Source organism: Nicotiana tabacum, chromosome 7 (assembly GCF_000715075.1).
Source record: "Nicotiana tabacum cultivar K326 chromosome 7, ASM71507v2, whole genome shotgun sequence".
Taxonomy (NCBI): domain Eukaryota; kingdom Viridiplantae; phylum Streptophyta; class Magnoliopsida; order Solanales; family Solanaceae; genus Nicotiana; species Nicotiana tabacum.
The window spans coordinates 136,541,016-136,558,800 of NC_134086.1; the positions used below are offsets into that span (position 1 = coordinate 136,541,016).

The 17,785-nt window shown below is 33.2% G+C and overlaps 2 protein-coding genes across 2 annotated transcripts; both read left to right on the plus strand.

Moving 5' to 3' along the window:
* Positions 1 to 5,335: 5,335 nt before the first annotated feature.
* On the plus strand, positions 5,336 to 12,360 carry LOC107766908 (4-hydroxy-tetrahydrodipicolinate reductase 1, chloroplastic-like). Its single transcript, XM_016585804.2, has 9 exons — positions 5,336 to 5,468; positions 5,588 to 5,795; positions 6,214 to 6,451; positions 7,908 to 8,041; positions 8,127 to 8,201; positions 9,561 to 9,662; positions 11,390 to 11,499; positions 11,629 to 11,716; positions 11,895 to 12,360. Exons 2-9 carry the CDS (start codon positions 5,607 to 5,609, stop codon positions 11,961 to 11,963), a joined length of 1,005 nt encoding a protein of 334 aa, XP_016441290.1. The 5' UTR covers positions 5,336 to 5,468; positions 5,588 to 5,606; the 3' UTR covers positions 11,964 to 12,360.
* A 678-nt stretch (positions 12,361 to 13,038) lies between these two features.
* On the plus strand, positions 13,039 to 17,499 carry LOC107766900 (uncharacterized). The gene is made up of 3 exons (XM_016585793.2): positions 13,039 to 13,458; positions 14,375 to 17,172; positions 17,266 to 17,499. The coding sequence occupies exon 2, from the start codon at positions 15,291 to 15,293 to the stop codon at positions 17,160 to 17,162; it is 1,872 nt and encodes a 623-aa protein (XP_016441279.2). The 5' UTR covers positions 13,039 to 13,458; positions 14,375 to 15,290; the 3' UTR covers positions 17,163 to 17,172; positions 17,266 to 17,499.
* Positions 17,500 to 17,785: the final 286 nt, after the last annotated feature.

Below are 17,785 nucleotides of genomic sequence, written 5' to 3' on the forward strand. Positions count from 1 at the left end.
CAAGGTATCCTTCTTTGCACTAACTGCCCATAACAGTTTGTACAAGGCAGCCTTGTTCCATATATGTATATCCAGGACATTTAGTCCTCCTACCGAGAATGGCATGCAAAATTTGTCCATGCAATTAAGGCTCTCCTAGATGCTTCACCACTTCCTGTCCATAGGAATGTTCTGCATGCTGTAACTATTAGCTTAATAATCTTCTTGGGCAATAGAAACATTTGTGCCCTCTTAATTAGTTGAAACTTTCCACCGTATGAGAGGAACTTGGCAGTCCAACAGTTAATCCGGATAGTGATCTTCTCAATCAATGGCATACATTGTTGAACAGTCAATTTCTTTGAAGACAATGGTACTCTAAGATATTTAAATGGTAGCTCCCTTGCTGTGAACTGCATCTCTTATAAGATCATTTTTTTGAACTCCCTTGTGACACCAACAATGTATAGAGCACTCTTCTCCATATTAGCCTTAAGGCCCGACACCTTAGAGAAATGATATCCGTCCAATAGAAATTTGATAGAAACCTTATCTGCTCTACAACATAGAATCAAATCATCAGCAAAGCATATGTGGGTGATGTTATTTCTGGCCCATCTTGGATGGTAATTAAAGTTTGGATTGACCTTTAAATTCTTCAAAGCCATGTTTAGGTACTCCATCACCAATACAAACAGATAAGGAGACATTGAATTTCCTTGTCTTAACCCCTTCTTTCCTTGGAATTTAGCTGTCACGTCTCCATTTAGTAGCAAGGAATAGCTAACAGTGGTCACACATTCCATTATCAACTGCACAAACTTAACATGCATTCCAAACTCTAGCAGTGTCATCTTTAAAAAAGGCCATTCAGCTGAGTCATACGCTAAGCTTATCACTTTTATCTTTTAGTAATCACTTATTTGTTATCATTTTATATGATATGATTACTATTTAGAAAATAAACTTCTATAAATGTTTTTGCTTATAAAGACTTGTGAGTTATAGTCAACTTCTTGAAATATTTGTAATCTACCAAGTAAAACTATTTTTGTAAGTATTTCACGAATACAAAACTCGACACTAGATATTTGTTAATGTGCTCGCTTTCCTTTCTAAAACTTTGTAAGTATACTAAATTGTAAGTTTTCACATACTAAAATGACAAAATGTAGTATGAAAATGCATGTCAAAGACTACTTCCTTTTTCCAGTTCACCCATGTAGGTTTTTGCTATCGGGTTAGGATTTATTGATTGTGAGAAATGAGAATACAAGGACACAAAGGGGAAGGCATGCATATCACCTTAATTACCTCCAAATATATCTTAAAAGATAAAAATTGAAAAACTCACTACATTTAAATAACATTTCACAGTTAAGTTAAGTGATGAACCTTTTAATTCTGATTATGTAATCTCCAGATTCTGATGTGAAAGGACAATTTTTTTTCTCGCAGTGAAGAAACACTACAAAAAAATGGAATTAGCTACGAACTTCGTCGCTAATCTGTAGATAAATCGCTCGTAGCTAGCATAATTTCTTGATAATGTGTTGTTAATTTGTTGCTAAATAAAATTAGCGACGGATTTTTCTGTTTAGCTACAATATTTGTCCGTCACTAAAACCTGATTTTTTAGTAGTGAAAATAAAAGTACTTCATCTATATCACTTTTATTTTTCGAGATTCAAACTACATGGCTTTGACTAATATTTTAAAATATATATTTTTAATTATATTAACATATGAAATTATAACTAATAGTATTTTTCGTATAGTTTTTGCATATTTAAATTCTAAAATATTATGTTGATCTAATTAATTTAACTTTTAAAATTAAAGTCAAAAGTGACACTTTGGGATGGAGGGAGCAACAAATACTCACATAGTATTTATATTTATATACTAAATTAAATTCACAAAAACACTTAACGAAATATCGTTTGCCTTTTTTACCCTTTAAAATAACTTTTACAAGTGACAAAATTACAATTTAAGTTAGTTTCCTAATAATTAAAACTTTGAAATCAATTAAAATTTGCATATTAATTTTTTTTTCTTATTAAAATAGGTAAAAATTATAATATTTAAAAATTTAAAATCTATAATATTTTATCTTATATAGATCATACTAAATGAAAATTTCAAAATACATCACTTGTACAATACTTATCAAATTAAAACGAAAAAAATTATTTGATACCATATCTAATCATACTAAACCGTACAAGCCTAAATTTATATTATAAAAGCACGGAGCCTCTAGACAGAATGCTAATTGAATTTTTTTTATCCTTTTAAAATAATTGTTTATTGAATAAAAATATAGTGAAAATATTTTACTAACATTTAAGATTTAAATATTAGTTAAAACTTTTACTTATTAAATATTTTCTTATTTGAACTATATAGGAAGTCCAAATATTTAGGTTTTAAAATGGATTATACATAAAAAAAACATCTACTTTAACATACACCTACTTAGTGAATTCAACAACTTTTTCGTCCTATTAAATTTTCATGTTCTAGTAATATTTTCGTTGCTCGCGCACATTTTGTGACAAAGTTATGTAAATCATATATATATATATATATATATAATATAAATTTTAATAACTAAAACCTCACTATATCGGTAACAATAAAACCATTGAAAGGAGATAAACTGAGAAGACATCTGATTCATTTTTTTTTTACTTTATGTTATTTGATACTTTTTTAAAGAATCTTAATAAACGATTCAGTGCTTTAGAAAAAAATTTAAATTTTAAATCTTCCATCTTCAAGGGCTATGTGTTTTTACTTATCTATCTATATCTATCTATCTATCTATACTATATTAAAAGTACGAAGGCCCTTAGCGAAATGTCGTTCGCCTTTGTTACCCTTTAAAAAAAGATTTTTCATTGGGTAAATTTGTAATTTTAAGTTGCTTTCCTAAATTTTAGGACTTTAAAATCAACTAAAACTTGTTTTATTAAATCTTTCCTTATTAAACTAGATAGCAAATCCTAATATTTAGCACTTTAAATTATTAACCTTTTTACCTTATATGAATATCCTTATTTGACGTCTATTAATATTAACGCTTTAAGACTTTATATGAATGTCCTTATTTGATGCTATTAATATTAAAGCTTTAAAACTATATTAAACTATACGATTTTCTTATTATTCAAAACTTTAGAAATTATGCATAATATTTTCTAGAAGTAAAAAAGCACAATAATTCTAGAAGCACAAAAACGAATCAAAATTGACATACTAATGAACAATGATTTCGGAAGCACTAAAACAAATCAAAATTGACATACTAATGGTTTTTAACTATTTGAAATAAAAAATTCTATTCAGCAAAGTTCTAATTATAGTTAAATTTTAAAATTGGGATTAACTAATATTAAGAATTTGATAATAAAAGTTAATTTATTTTCTTTAATGTCGAAAATAAATAATTAAGTTTTTGAATTAACTAATGCAACAAGAGTTCAAGTTAATATTTTTTAAAATTCATTATATAAGTAAGTTTATTTGTCACGTTGACAACTCTTTAAGGTATATAAATTAATTTTTGTAGGAAGAGCATTAATGGTGAAAGAAATTAAAAAGTCAATTTATGACATAAAATTAAGAGTCAAATTGATAATAATATGAATTTGAAGCAATAAAGATGAAATAGTAGATGACCAAATATATTATAAATGAGTTGTCGTTTTTCTTTCTTTCTTGCATTCGGTTATTCAGTCTTATAGGTGACAATGTCTCGCTATATTATCTTTTTAAATTAAGTTAGTTGTAGTAAAATATTATTCAACATTAGTTATTTTTTAAACTTTATATTGTCGCTATAATTTTTTAGGAGGTATAATGTCAACTTTCATCCTAAATTTTTAGAAGACCAAAAGATTTAATTTTAATTTTCAAATTATCATATAAGTCATTTTTAAATCACAAATAAAGCATCCGAAAAACTTGTATAGTATATAATATCTTTATTTATTGAGCTAGCTAAATGAGAACAATATTTATTATGTTAAAAAAAATTCTCTAACGTTTATTTTATAATTTTATATAACTCAAATAAATTATATTCAGTCACAATTCAAAAAGTAGTAAATCTTTTAAGAAGATATTATTATCGGAAATACATATATAGCAGCTACATAAAGCTCTAATTCATGGCCAAAAAAAGAAAACTTAATTTAAATTCAATCCACTATTTAACAAGATCTAATGATTTGAATTGATTTCCTTACGAAAATATGTTGGTGTAATTTTAATTTTTAACATTCGAATGTACTAAATTTTATTTGACAGAAAAGTTGGGAAAAAATACAACAAATACATATTTGATTGCCCGTAGGACTACAATTTGAAGTCAAATTACCTATTGATTTAACATTCAGAAACCTCTTTTTCCCCCCTCTTTTTCGGTCTAAAACTTTCCATTATTTCGACACATATATTGCTATTTTCGGTCTAAAGCTTCCATGGTTAGTTATTAATTGTTGAATAGGCTTTTGAAAGTTATTTAGTTCTCTTTTTGATAGGTTTTTACATAAAAGTTCGATTTTCTTCTATTATATTTTTGTATTTGATATTTATTTATCTGATGATTATAGTATTCATATGATTTTGAGACGAGATTAGAGGAATGAATTCTTTTAGTCTTTTAAATTCATAGTTCTTCTAAATTTTTTATTGGCATGATACCTTAATCATATTATTTATGATCTAAGCTTTAATTATTGATTTAAACTTCATGTCGCTTAGTATTTTTTATGTTCGTCTGTAATTTTATTCACATATTTGATATTTATTTATATATTGTCGCCAGTTTTGGTTGTACAAACTCAGACGACTCAAAAGAAGGGAATAAAATGGTGAGAATAACCCTACATTTTTTAGATGACTATATTCATTTTTCTTATTCCAAAACTCTAATTTTCATATTGTTTTCTAAATTCCCCCTCCCCCCCCTTAAATTACAACAATTGAAAATGTAGTACAAGCTAAGGTTAGTATATATGAAAATTATCACAAATAATCAATGCTAAATTGATAAAAAATATATATAAAATTGGGATGAAGCATTTGTAGTAAAAAAACATTATTTTTGTACATATATTTAAACTAGTTGAACTAAAAAGGAAGTACGATAACTTGTAAAATTGAACCGATATTATAAAATTAGAATATAATTTAAGGTGAATATATTGAATAATTATTGAGTACTTTTATGAATAAATGTTTTATACTGAGTTAGTTGTATAAGATCAATATTTATCATAAGCTTATACATTATTTTATAACTTTAATATAATTTTGTAATTTTCTTACAAAAATTACTATTGAGATGGGAATAGGCGAATGTTCTAAAAAGATTTAACCTAAATTGCACAAAATCGAAAAACTCTCAAACACAAAACCCAAAACCTCGTACTGGCGGCAGTAGTACCACATTTCCTCCGCCTCTTTTGCTTTCTCAGGTACTATCCTTCTCCCTTCTCCGAAATAGACCAATTTTATTTTTATTTTTATAATTTATGTTTTTTTTTTCAATGTTGAAAGTATTTTTTGTGTGCTGTGGCATTTGTTTTTGTTCCAGGGAAATCCATCGGTAAACAATGTGGGCCGCCATTAAAGTTCCATCGAACATCCATGGAGGAATAATTCATTACAACTATAGCAGCAAAAATGGTAATAGCAGTAGTTTTGTCAGAGGTCGAAAATCTTTGGTGAAAATGTGTTCTACTTCTGACCAACATGTTCAGCTCATTCAGAACACGCCTGCAATCGATGCGCTTCCTATAATGGTACTTTCCCTTCACTCTATCTGGCATTATTATTACTTGTTGTTTCAATTTTTCGCTGTAGTAGCGACTTCGCGATGACATTTAATTACACGGGCTAAAACTGTTCTAAATATTTTATGAGTTTGAAAGTTATATTCATCCTCCGTGTAAGGAATTTTTACACTATTATGTCACCTTTACCTATTTTAAGGAGGCTTACCTATAGTGTAAAAAAATATTAACAGTTAGTGTACATAGCTTAAACTCATTTGTTTATACCAATTGCAATTGGTGGTATCAAATATGGTAGTCTCTTCAAAAGTTAAGCTATAGTATGAGCATGAATTTGTTTTTTTAACAATGTTATATGTGAGTACTTTTTAATTCAGATTGATTAAGCTCAATTTTTTTTTTTTTGGTTCTATTTGATGAAATAAAGGTGAATGGTTGTACTGGAAAAATGGGGAGGGCAGTTCTTGAAGCATCAATCTCTGCGGGACTTCAACCTGTTTCTGTATGTTTTAGTGGTCCGGAAGATGCAGGAAAAATTGTGGAGGTGAGTGGAAAAGAGATAACTGTGCATGGTCCTTCGGACAGAGAAAACATCCTGTCCTCTATCTTTGAGGAACACCCGAATTTAATTGTAGTGGACTACACAGTGCCTGCTGCTGTGAATGGTAAGACAAAGATTCAAAAACTTACTTTCGAGTATCTTTTTGCTGTTCTGATATGCTACACATGTATATAGATCTCCTTTTTGTTTTGATTTTATTGTGTTTGATCCCATTGCTCAGATACTTTTGGATATCTTCATCTGAAAATAAGGTCAAGCATTCTCTACAAATTACTTTAGACCCGCTGAATCACTGGTACTGAAAATAAAAGGAAATAAGGATCAAACAATACCGCTGTCCTATTGAAGACAGATGAACATATCCTACTGCTGTGCCTGTACTAAGTCCTCTCTGAAATTTGAGGGGCTTTATTAGTTATAAATGTTGTTTTGTTGTTAATAGTGTGGAATTACAATCTTGAAGGAAGCATATCCACATGTTATCATAAACAATAGGTTAGCAACATTGCCCCTGGGCTTTGGTCTAGTGGCAAAAGTTCAACACGCGAGTGTGGGTTTTAGGCGCACATCACAAGTTCGAACCCTGCGGCAGCTAAAATCAGAAAGGTAGAGGGGCGGGCCCATTATCTATCGAGTTTCGAACTGTGCACCACTGGTATCGGGGATTTCTCCGTTAGAGAAAAAGGTATCGGGGATTTCTCCGCTAGAGAAAAAAAGGAAAAAAGGTTAGCAACATTGGTTGACCTTATCACAAGAAGCAATTGGGGTCTATCCTTGGAAGTATGCTTTTGAATAGATATCCAGTCTCTGGATTCTGGAATGGAAGAAGTAGACAACATCATATACAAGAACTATAGTTGCACAAGAATAGGTGAAGGGGAGTGCAGAATGATTTGGACAGCAGCGGAAACATTTTAGTGGTTAGGTTTTAGATGACACATCACACATGTCTAATATAGAACAACTTGCAGAGAAGATGGTTCCCTTTTTTTTTTTTGTTGTGAAGGTTCTGCTAGATCTTTAAGATATATCCTGCTACGTTGCAACGTGGCAAATTGTGCGTATGTTTTGGAACCTTTAAGGTATTCAGTGCGTGATGCTGGGAAGCAAGCAGTGACTAGCTGGTAACAGCAGAAGCTAATGATTATAGGCAGACATGGAGAACTGTTCCTTTATGAATATTTTGGACACTTTGGTTAGAAAGAAACCACAAATGTGTTGAGAATAAAACATAGAATATTTCTCTTATAAAGTGTAGATGTCTTTATGACTTAAAAATTTTGGTCTACGCGGAAGTTTAGTAATGATTTTTGATAAAATGCTGGACGTTTTAGATTGTCTACATACTCAGATACACAATCATCTTAATGCTAGAGTTTTAATAAATAAAATTTACCAGCATAAGTAGGTTCCTGTGATGTCTATTGCACATGTCTTTAGTGGAGGGGAGAAGAGGATGTGGTATGAGGTATAAAATACAAAAGCACCAAAATGACATCTATCGTATTCTCCGCAGGAGATGCCATTGTAATATTCTTGTTACCACTATGAACCTGCAGATAATGCTGAATTATACAGCAAAGTTGGAGTGCCTTTTGTGATGGGAACCACTGGTGGAGATAGGGAGAGGCTTTACAAAACAGTGGCAGACTCAAAAGTTTATGCTGTGATCTCCCCACAAATGGGAAAGCAGGTTTACCCATTTTGCTCTTCTATTTCCTTTTAATAGTATGCCAGACTTTAGTTTAACAGAGGGTTATACCTTGCCTCTGTTTTAGGTGGTAGCTTTTCTAGCAGCCATGGAAATCATGGCCGAACAATTCCCTGGAGCTTTCTCCGGGTACACTCTACAGGTTTGTCTTCTTCGTCGTGCGAGTTGACCATTGTTACAAGCTCTTGCATATTCAGCCAATGTTTCTTATTGAGACCTTGATAACTAAAACAATTTCGTATTAATTTGAAAAGCTGACTATATTTTGTATGGTTTCATTCTTTTACCATGAAGGTGCGTAGTTGCATTACTTGCATTGGTATCCTCAGTTTCTGATCTCGTTGACAATACATGTATATGAGGTTAACATAAATTCTTTTTCTTTGGAGATTTGCATATATTAGACCCAAATGGCTTTTGAATTTAATGTTGCTATAGAAAATGTTAAGAGCTACTGGGAATCAATTTTACGGCAGACAGCAGAATTGGACTAGTACTTAAGCACTAAATAACTGGTTACCAATTTCACATTTTTCACTAATATCCATCTTCATGGTACATGTTCTATGGATGTATTTAGAGTTAACGACCTCAAAAATAGTAATTGCTTGAGATTGTGTACATGAAGCTGTTAATATTGAAGATATATATTGCGAACAAGCTTAGGGGTAGCGGATATACATGAATTGTTGTATTTGGCATTTCGTGTCCATGTTGTGGCTGGATATCTCAAGGGCCAATTGAAACCACCAGTTGTTTGATTCGTGTGTGATTGGGACACTAGGCCGCTGGATGTTGTTATCTCATCTTGCTGCGTGATTACAATGGCTGTTCCTCACTCATAGAGGAGTTTAGCAGCTGTTCCTTTTACAACTGGGGTTTTGGTTTGCCTTTTAGAGTTCATGGATGGAGAGAAATATGCAGGGCATTAAGGGGTCTGAAATGCCTTGCAAGTATCTGAACTTTAAAATACTCTTTTTCAACTTCAACCAAATACTGTCCAAATGCCTGTTAAATCATTTAGTACCCACCAGGTATCGTGCCTGCATTTTAGGTGACTATTTGCATGCTCCAGGATTAGGCAGAGCAATTTAAAGACTGTCTTTCTTTGGTTTGGTTCTTTATTATTTTCTTCTTCTGATTTGACATATAGTGGACATACCTCATGCTTATCTTACTGAAATATGAAGGAACTGGTCCGCAAAGAATTATTGGAGTTCTGACTCTTTTTGATTGTGCTGTTTAACCTAAGATATCTATATCTAATTGAGGCAAATCTGGGAATCCGATCATATATGTGATGTGCATGCTTGTTGCCTTCCCTAATTATTGGTGTATTTGTGGTGCATTTTTTTTTCTTCTTTGCTTGCCCTTCAATATTCTCTATTTACTGATCCTCTTGCAGTCTTATACATCTGAACATGTTAACAGAATATTCAGTTTGATTTATAGCATCCTGTGATTGGAGTTTAAATTTTGAGCCTCTTTATCAATTTTTAAGGTGATGGAGTCTCATCAAGCAAGTAAATTGGACACTTCTGGAACTGCAAAGGCTGTTATCTCTTGCTTTCAGAAACTAGGTGTTTCTTTTGATTTGGATGAGGTGCGTCTACAACTTTGTTGATTCAATAACGACAGAACATTGTCCAATTATGGTTCTTCCATATCCTCTTCTCCCAAATTTCCATATCTTCCTTTTTATTTCGTCCGGACTTTATCCTTTTCATTAAATGGTGAACTCTCTTAAGAAATAATGATACTCTACGTATTTGATTGTGGTCTTCCACTTTTACGAACGTGAGTTCATCTTTACGTAATTTGACTATTTTCTGATACCACTAACTTTAGCGTCCTGCTTAAATAAGTTGAACGGGAAAGAATCTGATAGCATAGAGAAAAAGTTTGACTTTATTGCTCCATGGAAGTTCTTATGCTTCACATCTCTAAAATGAAGCATCTGAATTCATGGTCATTGACGGAGAGTTTCAGGTCTAGCTTGGAGCCAAATTGAGTCGAAATAACTGCCACAAACAAATTATTTGTGTTTTAACTTTAACCATGTTTTAGATATCTGCAATGGGCTTCATGAGAGGATTTGGTGATAAAGGCATCAGACTCGTACAATATGAATGTATCACCTCCCTCCACTCTTGTGTATTGCTTCAAATGGCCCTTTTGCATTAAAACTTCTCTTTATACTGAAACAAATTTCTGAAACGGTGACGAGATCTGACAGATATGGAGTACAGAGTACATCCACTATTTTTTCTCCGAAGCTATCATCATCCCTGGCACTTTATTGTCATGCTACCTGCTCCTATATCATATCTTCTTCCATCTGGTTCCTATATCTTCCATAGTGCCATTTTGCTTTGGGGTTTCCGACCCCTTCCGCCACCCTTTTCCTGGGACACACATTCCTCTAGTTGCAGATTTATGTTTCTCTTTCTTTCTTGGACATTCGTCTAGCAGAATTCACCATGTTCTCTTAAATCCATTGTGCAATTTCAATACCAGCAAAAAGTCTGAAGAAAATTCTATTTCCTGTACGGCATAAGTGTTCTATTAACCTTGTCTGGGATGGTTTTTCATTCCTTTAAGTAGTGGTACAGAATGTCAAGTTACCGGATATTTTCAAGGTGTGCTTCAAGTTTGGAAGGAAAGAGAGTGAAATGAAAGATACAACAACAACAACATATCCAGTATTATCCCAAACCGTGGGGTCTTGGGAGGGTAGTGTGTACGCAGACCTTACTCCTACTTGTGAGAATAGAGAGGTTGTTTCCAATAGACTCTCGGCTCAGGAAAGCATAAGCACCACATTAATGAAAATATAGACAAGAAGGGACAGTACCAAAAAGCCATATAAAAGCAGAATAAAAACAACAAGATAGTAAGGTGATCAATAATGAAAGAAAACAACGGTTAGTCATAAAAATCTACTACCAACAGAAAGCGAGATTGCGTGCCAATACTACTGTTATGAACACTCTAGGCTACCTACTCTACTACCCTAATCCTCGACCTCTATACATTCCTATCAAGGGTCATGTCCTCGGTCAGCTGAAGCTGCGCCATGTCTTGCCACATTAATGAAATGAAAGATACAAGGTCAAATATATTTTCAGCCTTCTTCGAGTTTTGGAGGAAAAGAGAATGAAAACGAGTGAAGAAAGATTAAATTAAATTGGAGTTGGAGCATATAGAGAAATTCAATTTGCTCTCCAGCGCTGAAAGTGATTTTCTATATAACTTGCATTTTACAAGGTAGAATACCGATTCTCAGATCCCTAACAGAATATTTAATTATCCTCATGAATATTCTGTCAGGTACAACTAATACGAGATCCCAAGCAACAAGTTGAGATGGTTGGTGTCCCAGAAGAACACTTGTTAGGTCATGCTTTCCACATGTACCATCTGACCTCACCAGACGGAACGTAATACTGTCTATCCTTTGCTTTCCCCTATCTTATTTTTGTTGCCAATGTTTATAAATTGAACAACTTTAACTTGGTATCTCCCCTTTTCTTTTTTGATAAGGTTTAACTTTGTATCTCCTTTTTCAGGGTTTCTTTTGAATTTCAACACAATGTTTGTGGTAGATCAATCTATGCAGAGGGAACAGTTGATGCTATACTTTTCCTTGCTAAGAAGGTAATCTGGACAAAAAATGTCTAAATTTGTTATTGGAGCTTCTCATTGCAGCGCTTTCACCATGCATCTCAAGGAACAAATTCAGTTAGAAATAGAAGTTTCAAATATTTTCGTGATGCGTTCTAGCTTTTTACTCTGCATTCACCAAAGAATAACAGTTGATGTTTTCTGAATATAGGTGAAATTGAAAGAAGAGAAGCGAATATACGACATGATCGATGTGCTGCGGGAGGGAAACATGCGATAACAGCTGAGTTACATATGCTGGAGTAGGATGTATAACATTTAGACCTGGGAATGGAGAGAAACAAATGTTGGGTTCAATTTTCATGGATTTGTCCCTCCAGTGGTTCTTGGTGCTTTCGGATCTGTTGTTGCATGATTCTTAAGATGCATCAACCAAAATAATACAAAAATTCTATTATAGCTAGTAGGTTTAGCTACAGCCTCCATGCAAAGTATTATGTTTGCCTCTCTTGAAGAGCTTGTTGTATGCCTTTCCCCCCCCCCCCCCCTTTTCCCTTTGTTTCTTCCATAAGAGAAAGAATGTGATAGGAGGTTCCCAATGTTTCTGGGAAGTACAATATTCACCATGTATTGAGTTTTGGTTATTTTATTATTGAGATTATTACATGATTTACTTTCATTAGGTTTGATTTGATTTTATCTGGTTCAATTATTGTTATATTCCTGGATTAAGATGTAATCTTGCCGAGAATCAATAGTATACCAATGTATGTTTGCAGTATTACAAATCCCAAGCAAGCTCGAGGGTCTTATCAAAGTCTTTCCTTTATTTCTCTCGTTGAGTTTAAGAGTCAAGCGAGTTTTTCTTTGATCACGAATTTTTCATATCCTTTTAAATATTTTAAATTATTAATTATTGTTACTTATAGTACCTTTTATCAAGTTTCCAAATTTGTAAATTTTATCTCTAAAAGCTTAAAAGATTCTATATCCAAGTTTATGGTCAAAATTGAAAAATTTGACTCTCGAAATTTGAACTGTATCAAACAAATTAGGATGGATGGAGTAGATATTATGGTCTATATCAGTCGGACTATGGTCTGTTGGACAAAAATTAAAACGATCTGTATAGTCCTAGTGATGTTTCATATGCTGATGAGACTAGTAGAAAAAATATAGATAGTAAATTGAGTAACTTGTTATGGAATACTTTGTAGTTTAGTTTGTCAATTTGTTTCAATCATGCCAAACTTCTGGTATGGTGGAATAAGTATATGAATTTGACTTAGATATGGTGAGATACTTGGAACAAATGAATCTCTAACTTATGTGATTAAATATATACAATATCAATTATATTCAAGGATATTAATTGGTAGCTTGGGATCCCCTACCCCTCGAGTACTAAAGCCTCAAGTACTTCATTGGTTTAAGCCTCAAATTGAAGGCTTGATCCAAAAACTCAATTCTCTCATCCTTTGATGTTTTTCAGAATTCAATTCCATCTCAACAACGTTGTGATTTGTTCTTTTTCAGCCCCAGCAAATTAAATCAATTCATCACTGTCATTACTCAAAGAGATAAGCCGTTTCTGGTTCAAAACTGTTTCCCTAATTCCCAGCTCACCTGTCTTTTTCCTTCTTTCTGAACACTTGCTCGAGCTTCACCCTAACTTGACTTGACTTGGCTGTATGTGTGGACGGACCAAGTTGATTGCATTAAAACTTGGGCCCAATGCTGGAAACTGAAATTCCAGTTATTCGAACAAGACTCCGGTAAGTCAATTTTCTTCTCAATACATGGCTAATGCTAACGACTTCTCCCCACATTTTCCACTGTACTACTCTCAATACGTGGCACTGTGTTTTTCTCGTTTGTTTAAAATATTCTGAATTGTTTATTATTATGATATGTAATACCTTTATGTACTTTCAAGTATTTAAATTTTATTTCAAAAAACTTAAAGATTCCATTACGACTCTTGAGAAATTCAAACTGTACCACATAAATAAATTGGGTTAAAGGGAGTACTAAAGGTGAAAGGTATATATAGTAGTTTAGAGTTTAAGGTATACGCGTTGACGAAGTAAAAAAAATACTTATTTAAGTAACTAACCTGCTACAATAAATTAAAGTACACTATTTGTAACTTAAATCATTAGTTTATACATGAATGATATTTCTTGCAAATTATGGATGAGCTCAAGACAAATATACCAAGTCTTTCGTAGGACCTATTGTTTTGTTTTCTATGTGATGCCACTTTGTTAGCTTCCTACTTTATTCCCTCCAAAATTTGCTGAATATATACTCTTCACCTTCCTTTACCACAGGATCCATCCACAAAATTCTATATTGAGGGGAAAAACATACTATAAATAATTTTCCATCGCATGAATTCGCTACACATTCTTGTCTCTTCTTTAGAAAGAACAAAATAAATACAAAGTTCAATCAAGTATCTGCGTTATCAACTTTGAATAGTCAAATAAATCATTAGGGTTGTAGGTTAAGGAGTAGTCGAACGTTTTTCCTCTTTGTACCGGCTAGTCTGATAGTGTTTTGTCTAGGACTGCTAGCGGTTTATGTTGTGTTTCACACTTTTGCATAGTATTTGTGTTATTGCTTTCCCCTTTTTTGCCGTCTTTCACGTTGCTGATATTATTTTTGTGGTTTTTGTTGTTGTTACAGATCTATCCGAGGGTCTCCCGGAAATAGCCTCTGGTGGGATTCTACTGGGTTGTTGTTATATATATATATAGAGAGAAAACTATTTTCAAAAGAATAACATGTTGCTTCTTAATCAGTTAGTTTTGTCTGTACAAACTTAATGTTTTTTTTTAAAAAAAAAAAAGAAGACAAAATGATTTCAAGATTCTCATAAGAAAAATTGAAAAGTGAAAAGAAACAGAGTTACAGCATATAATCCCACACTAAAGATACTCCAAGCTTTCTGAATATTTGTAAACGAGAGTTATTTTGAAGCAGAAATTAAGTGAGCAGTTTTCTCTATAATGCTTCACACCTACATATATAATCGAACTCCATTTTGCATCACAGTCTTTAATAATGACTGCTTTCCTGTTAATAAATAAGTAAAATAGGTTCAAGTCTATATATATTGATATAAGAACTAGTCACTTGAAAAGATATTACTAGAAGGAATAGCAGTTTACTACTGAAAATTCCTGATCTATCAGGGCACGTTTGAGGCCAGGTCTACAAGATTTAATCAATGGTGTCTTTTTTATGATAACTTGGATGAAACCTTTAATTAGCATTTAGCTGAACGGTGAACAAGACTTGTGGCTATATAGTAAATTAAGAGAGGAGTTTAACTTAAGTGAAACCTTTAATTTAGCTGATTTGTCCCTTTTTGTATGATATTCTTTATTGAAATGTCTCAAGATATTTGGTGTTATTCGATTACTAATTATATTCACATTTACAAGAACTGAAATATCATTTAACCAAACTGCTGGGGTCTCTTTTGGGACAATTGTTTAGTATGGACTTGTGATGGTTTTCCGTATTCTTATAGTTGGTTTGAAACTCTATATAAATGATAGTATGTCTTTTAACAAGTTGCATTTGCTATTAGACAAAGATGAGAAAGAGAGAGATGGGGAGAATTTTGGCACTCATTTCTTTGTTTCTTCTCTATGTTGCCCTGGCAGTTCAAGTGTTTTCTTTTTCCTTTGGGCATTCACTTTGCTCTTCACATGATTCCATTGCACTTCTACAGTTTAAGCATTCACTTGCCGTGGCGGACTATCCACTTTTAAATTATTATGACTTCTTTTGCCCATATTCTTATCCTAAGACGACGTCTTGGAATAGGAGTAGTATGGATTGTTGTAGGTGGGATGGAGTTACCTGTGATAGATTCACTGGTCATGTGATTGGTTTGGACTTGAGTTGTAGCAAACTTGAAGGAACTATCCATCCCAATAGTAGCCTTTTCCAGCTTCGTCATCTTCAAACGCTCGATCTTTCCCTTAACAACTTTTCGTTATCTCATATTCCACGGGGCATAGGTCAGTTGGTCAGTTTGATGCATCTCAACCTTTCTTATAGTATGTTCGAAGGAGGGATTCCATTAGAAATCTCACACCTGTCCAATTTGGTTTCGCTTGATCTTTCTTATCTCTTCCATCTCCAGTTTAGCCAGGAAGGATTCAACATGCTCTCTCGAAACTTAACCAAGTTAGAGGTACTTTCTCTTTCTTTAGTAAACATCTCATCCAAGATTCCCATGAATGTATCATCCTCTTCTTCTTTGAGATATCTAGATCTTGGATATGGCTTGCACGGCGAGTTTCCAAAAAGCATTTTCCTTCTACCCAATTTGGAAACTCTCAGATTGTCAGGAAATTATGATCTTACTGTTTCTTTCCCCAAGTTTAACTGGAGCAGTAGCTATATGCTAACTGAGCTAGATCTCTCTCACAATAATATTTCTGGAGGACTACCTGGTACACTTGGAAGTCTCAAAGCCTTAAAACTTATGAATCTTCATTGGTGCAACCTCGTCGGACCTATTCCCGAATCCATCAGGAACCTTTCACAAATCACTCAACTGGATCTTTCATACAACCATTTGGAGAGCAAAATTCCTGATGCTTTTTCCAACTTGCAAAAGCTTACATTCTTAGCACTGGATGGCAACGCCTTCACTGGCCTGTTCCCATCTTCCCTTGTCAACTTGACAAAGCTTGAAGATTTGGGATTGAGTGACAATTCACTCAGTGGTCCACTTCCTTTAACTGCTAACAGGCTTCAAAATCTATATCGACTAGTTTTGTCTAATAACTCACTCAACGGCTCAATCCCGTCTTGGATGCTTAGTCTTCCTTCATTGATTGAGTTACGTCTGGAGAGCAATCATCTCAGTGGACCACTTCCTGAGTTTAAGTCCATTGGGAACTTGAATTCACTTCTGCTGCTGAATTTATCTCACAACAACCTCACTGGACATATTCCTGTTGAAATGAAGAAAATGAGCACGCTTGAAGTTTTGGACCTTTCATTTAACCAGCTTACTGGGAAAATTCCAGAGGAATTGACAAGTCTAACATTTCTTGCAGTTTTAAATCTGTCGCACAACCATCTTGTTGGACCTATTCCTCATAGTAATCAGTTCAATACGTTTCCAGATGATTCCTATTTTGGAAACAGTGATTTGTGTGGATTTCCATTGTCAAATGAATGTGGGCATCATAAGAGTGCATCAGTACCAGAATTATTGGTTGAACAAGAAGAAGATGAGCCCAGTTTTCTTACTGAAATGACATGGAAATCTGTCTTAATTGGGTATGGTTGTGGCTTGATATTTGGATTTACCGTCCTGTATCTCATATACTGTTTTGAAAGGCCAAGATGGTTCGTAGACTTTTTTGCAACTATCACTAATGAACTGACATACAGAACAAAGAGGAGAGGTCAAAGACGTAGGAACTTTCACAGAAGAAGACACTAAAATCTATGAGGTAATATTTTATAGTCAGGTTACTGTTTCTAATTCATTCTTCTTCTTGTTTACACAATATTCGAAGGCCCTAATGTTTATTATTGCTCTGCAGATGGCAATCAGAAAGTGTCAAGAAGCAAGAGAGAGGGATCGAAAGGCCACTAGGGTGTGGCTTGAGAAAATAGTGGTATTAGTATAATTCTGCAATATGTGCAAAGAATAAGACAATGCAGATCACTGTTACAGCTTGTTTGGATAATTGTTATGTATAATGTGTCGTATAATATTGTATAGCAATCTACAATATCATTTTGATGTATACAATGTTTGGATATATTGTATTGTTTATCGTCTTTTTATGATGTCATGCACCAATAAGATGAAGAATAAACTTGCAATATTATAAAGAAAAAATAAGGTACGAGATGGAATTATTATATAAAAAGGTAAGATAAATAATAAAATATGATTATTTAATAATAAGGAAGGGCAACATGAGGAAAAAAAGAAGAAGAGGTAGTGACGCATCACACCAAATCGGTGTTCCATAAAGTGAGAGTTTTCATTATTACGGCATAAGCAACTTGTTATTGTCCCGTTTGACTAAATTCTACGTTGGTGTGTTTCGTGCT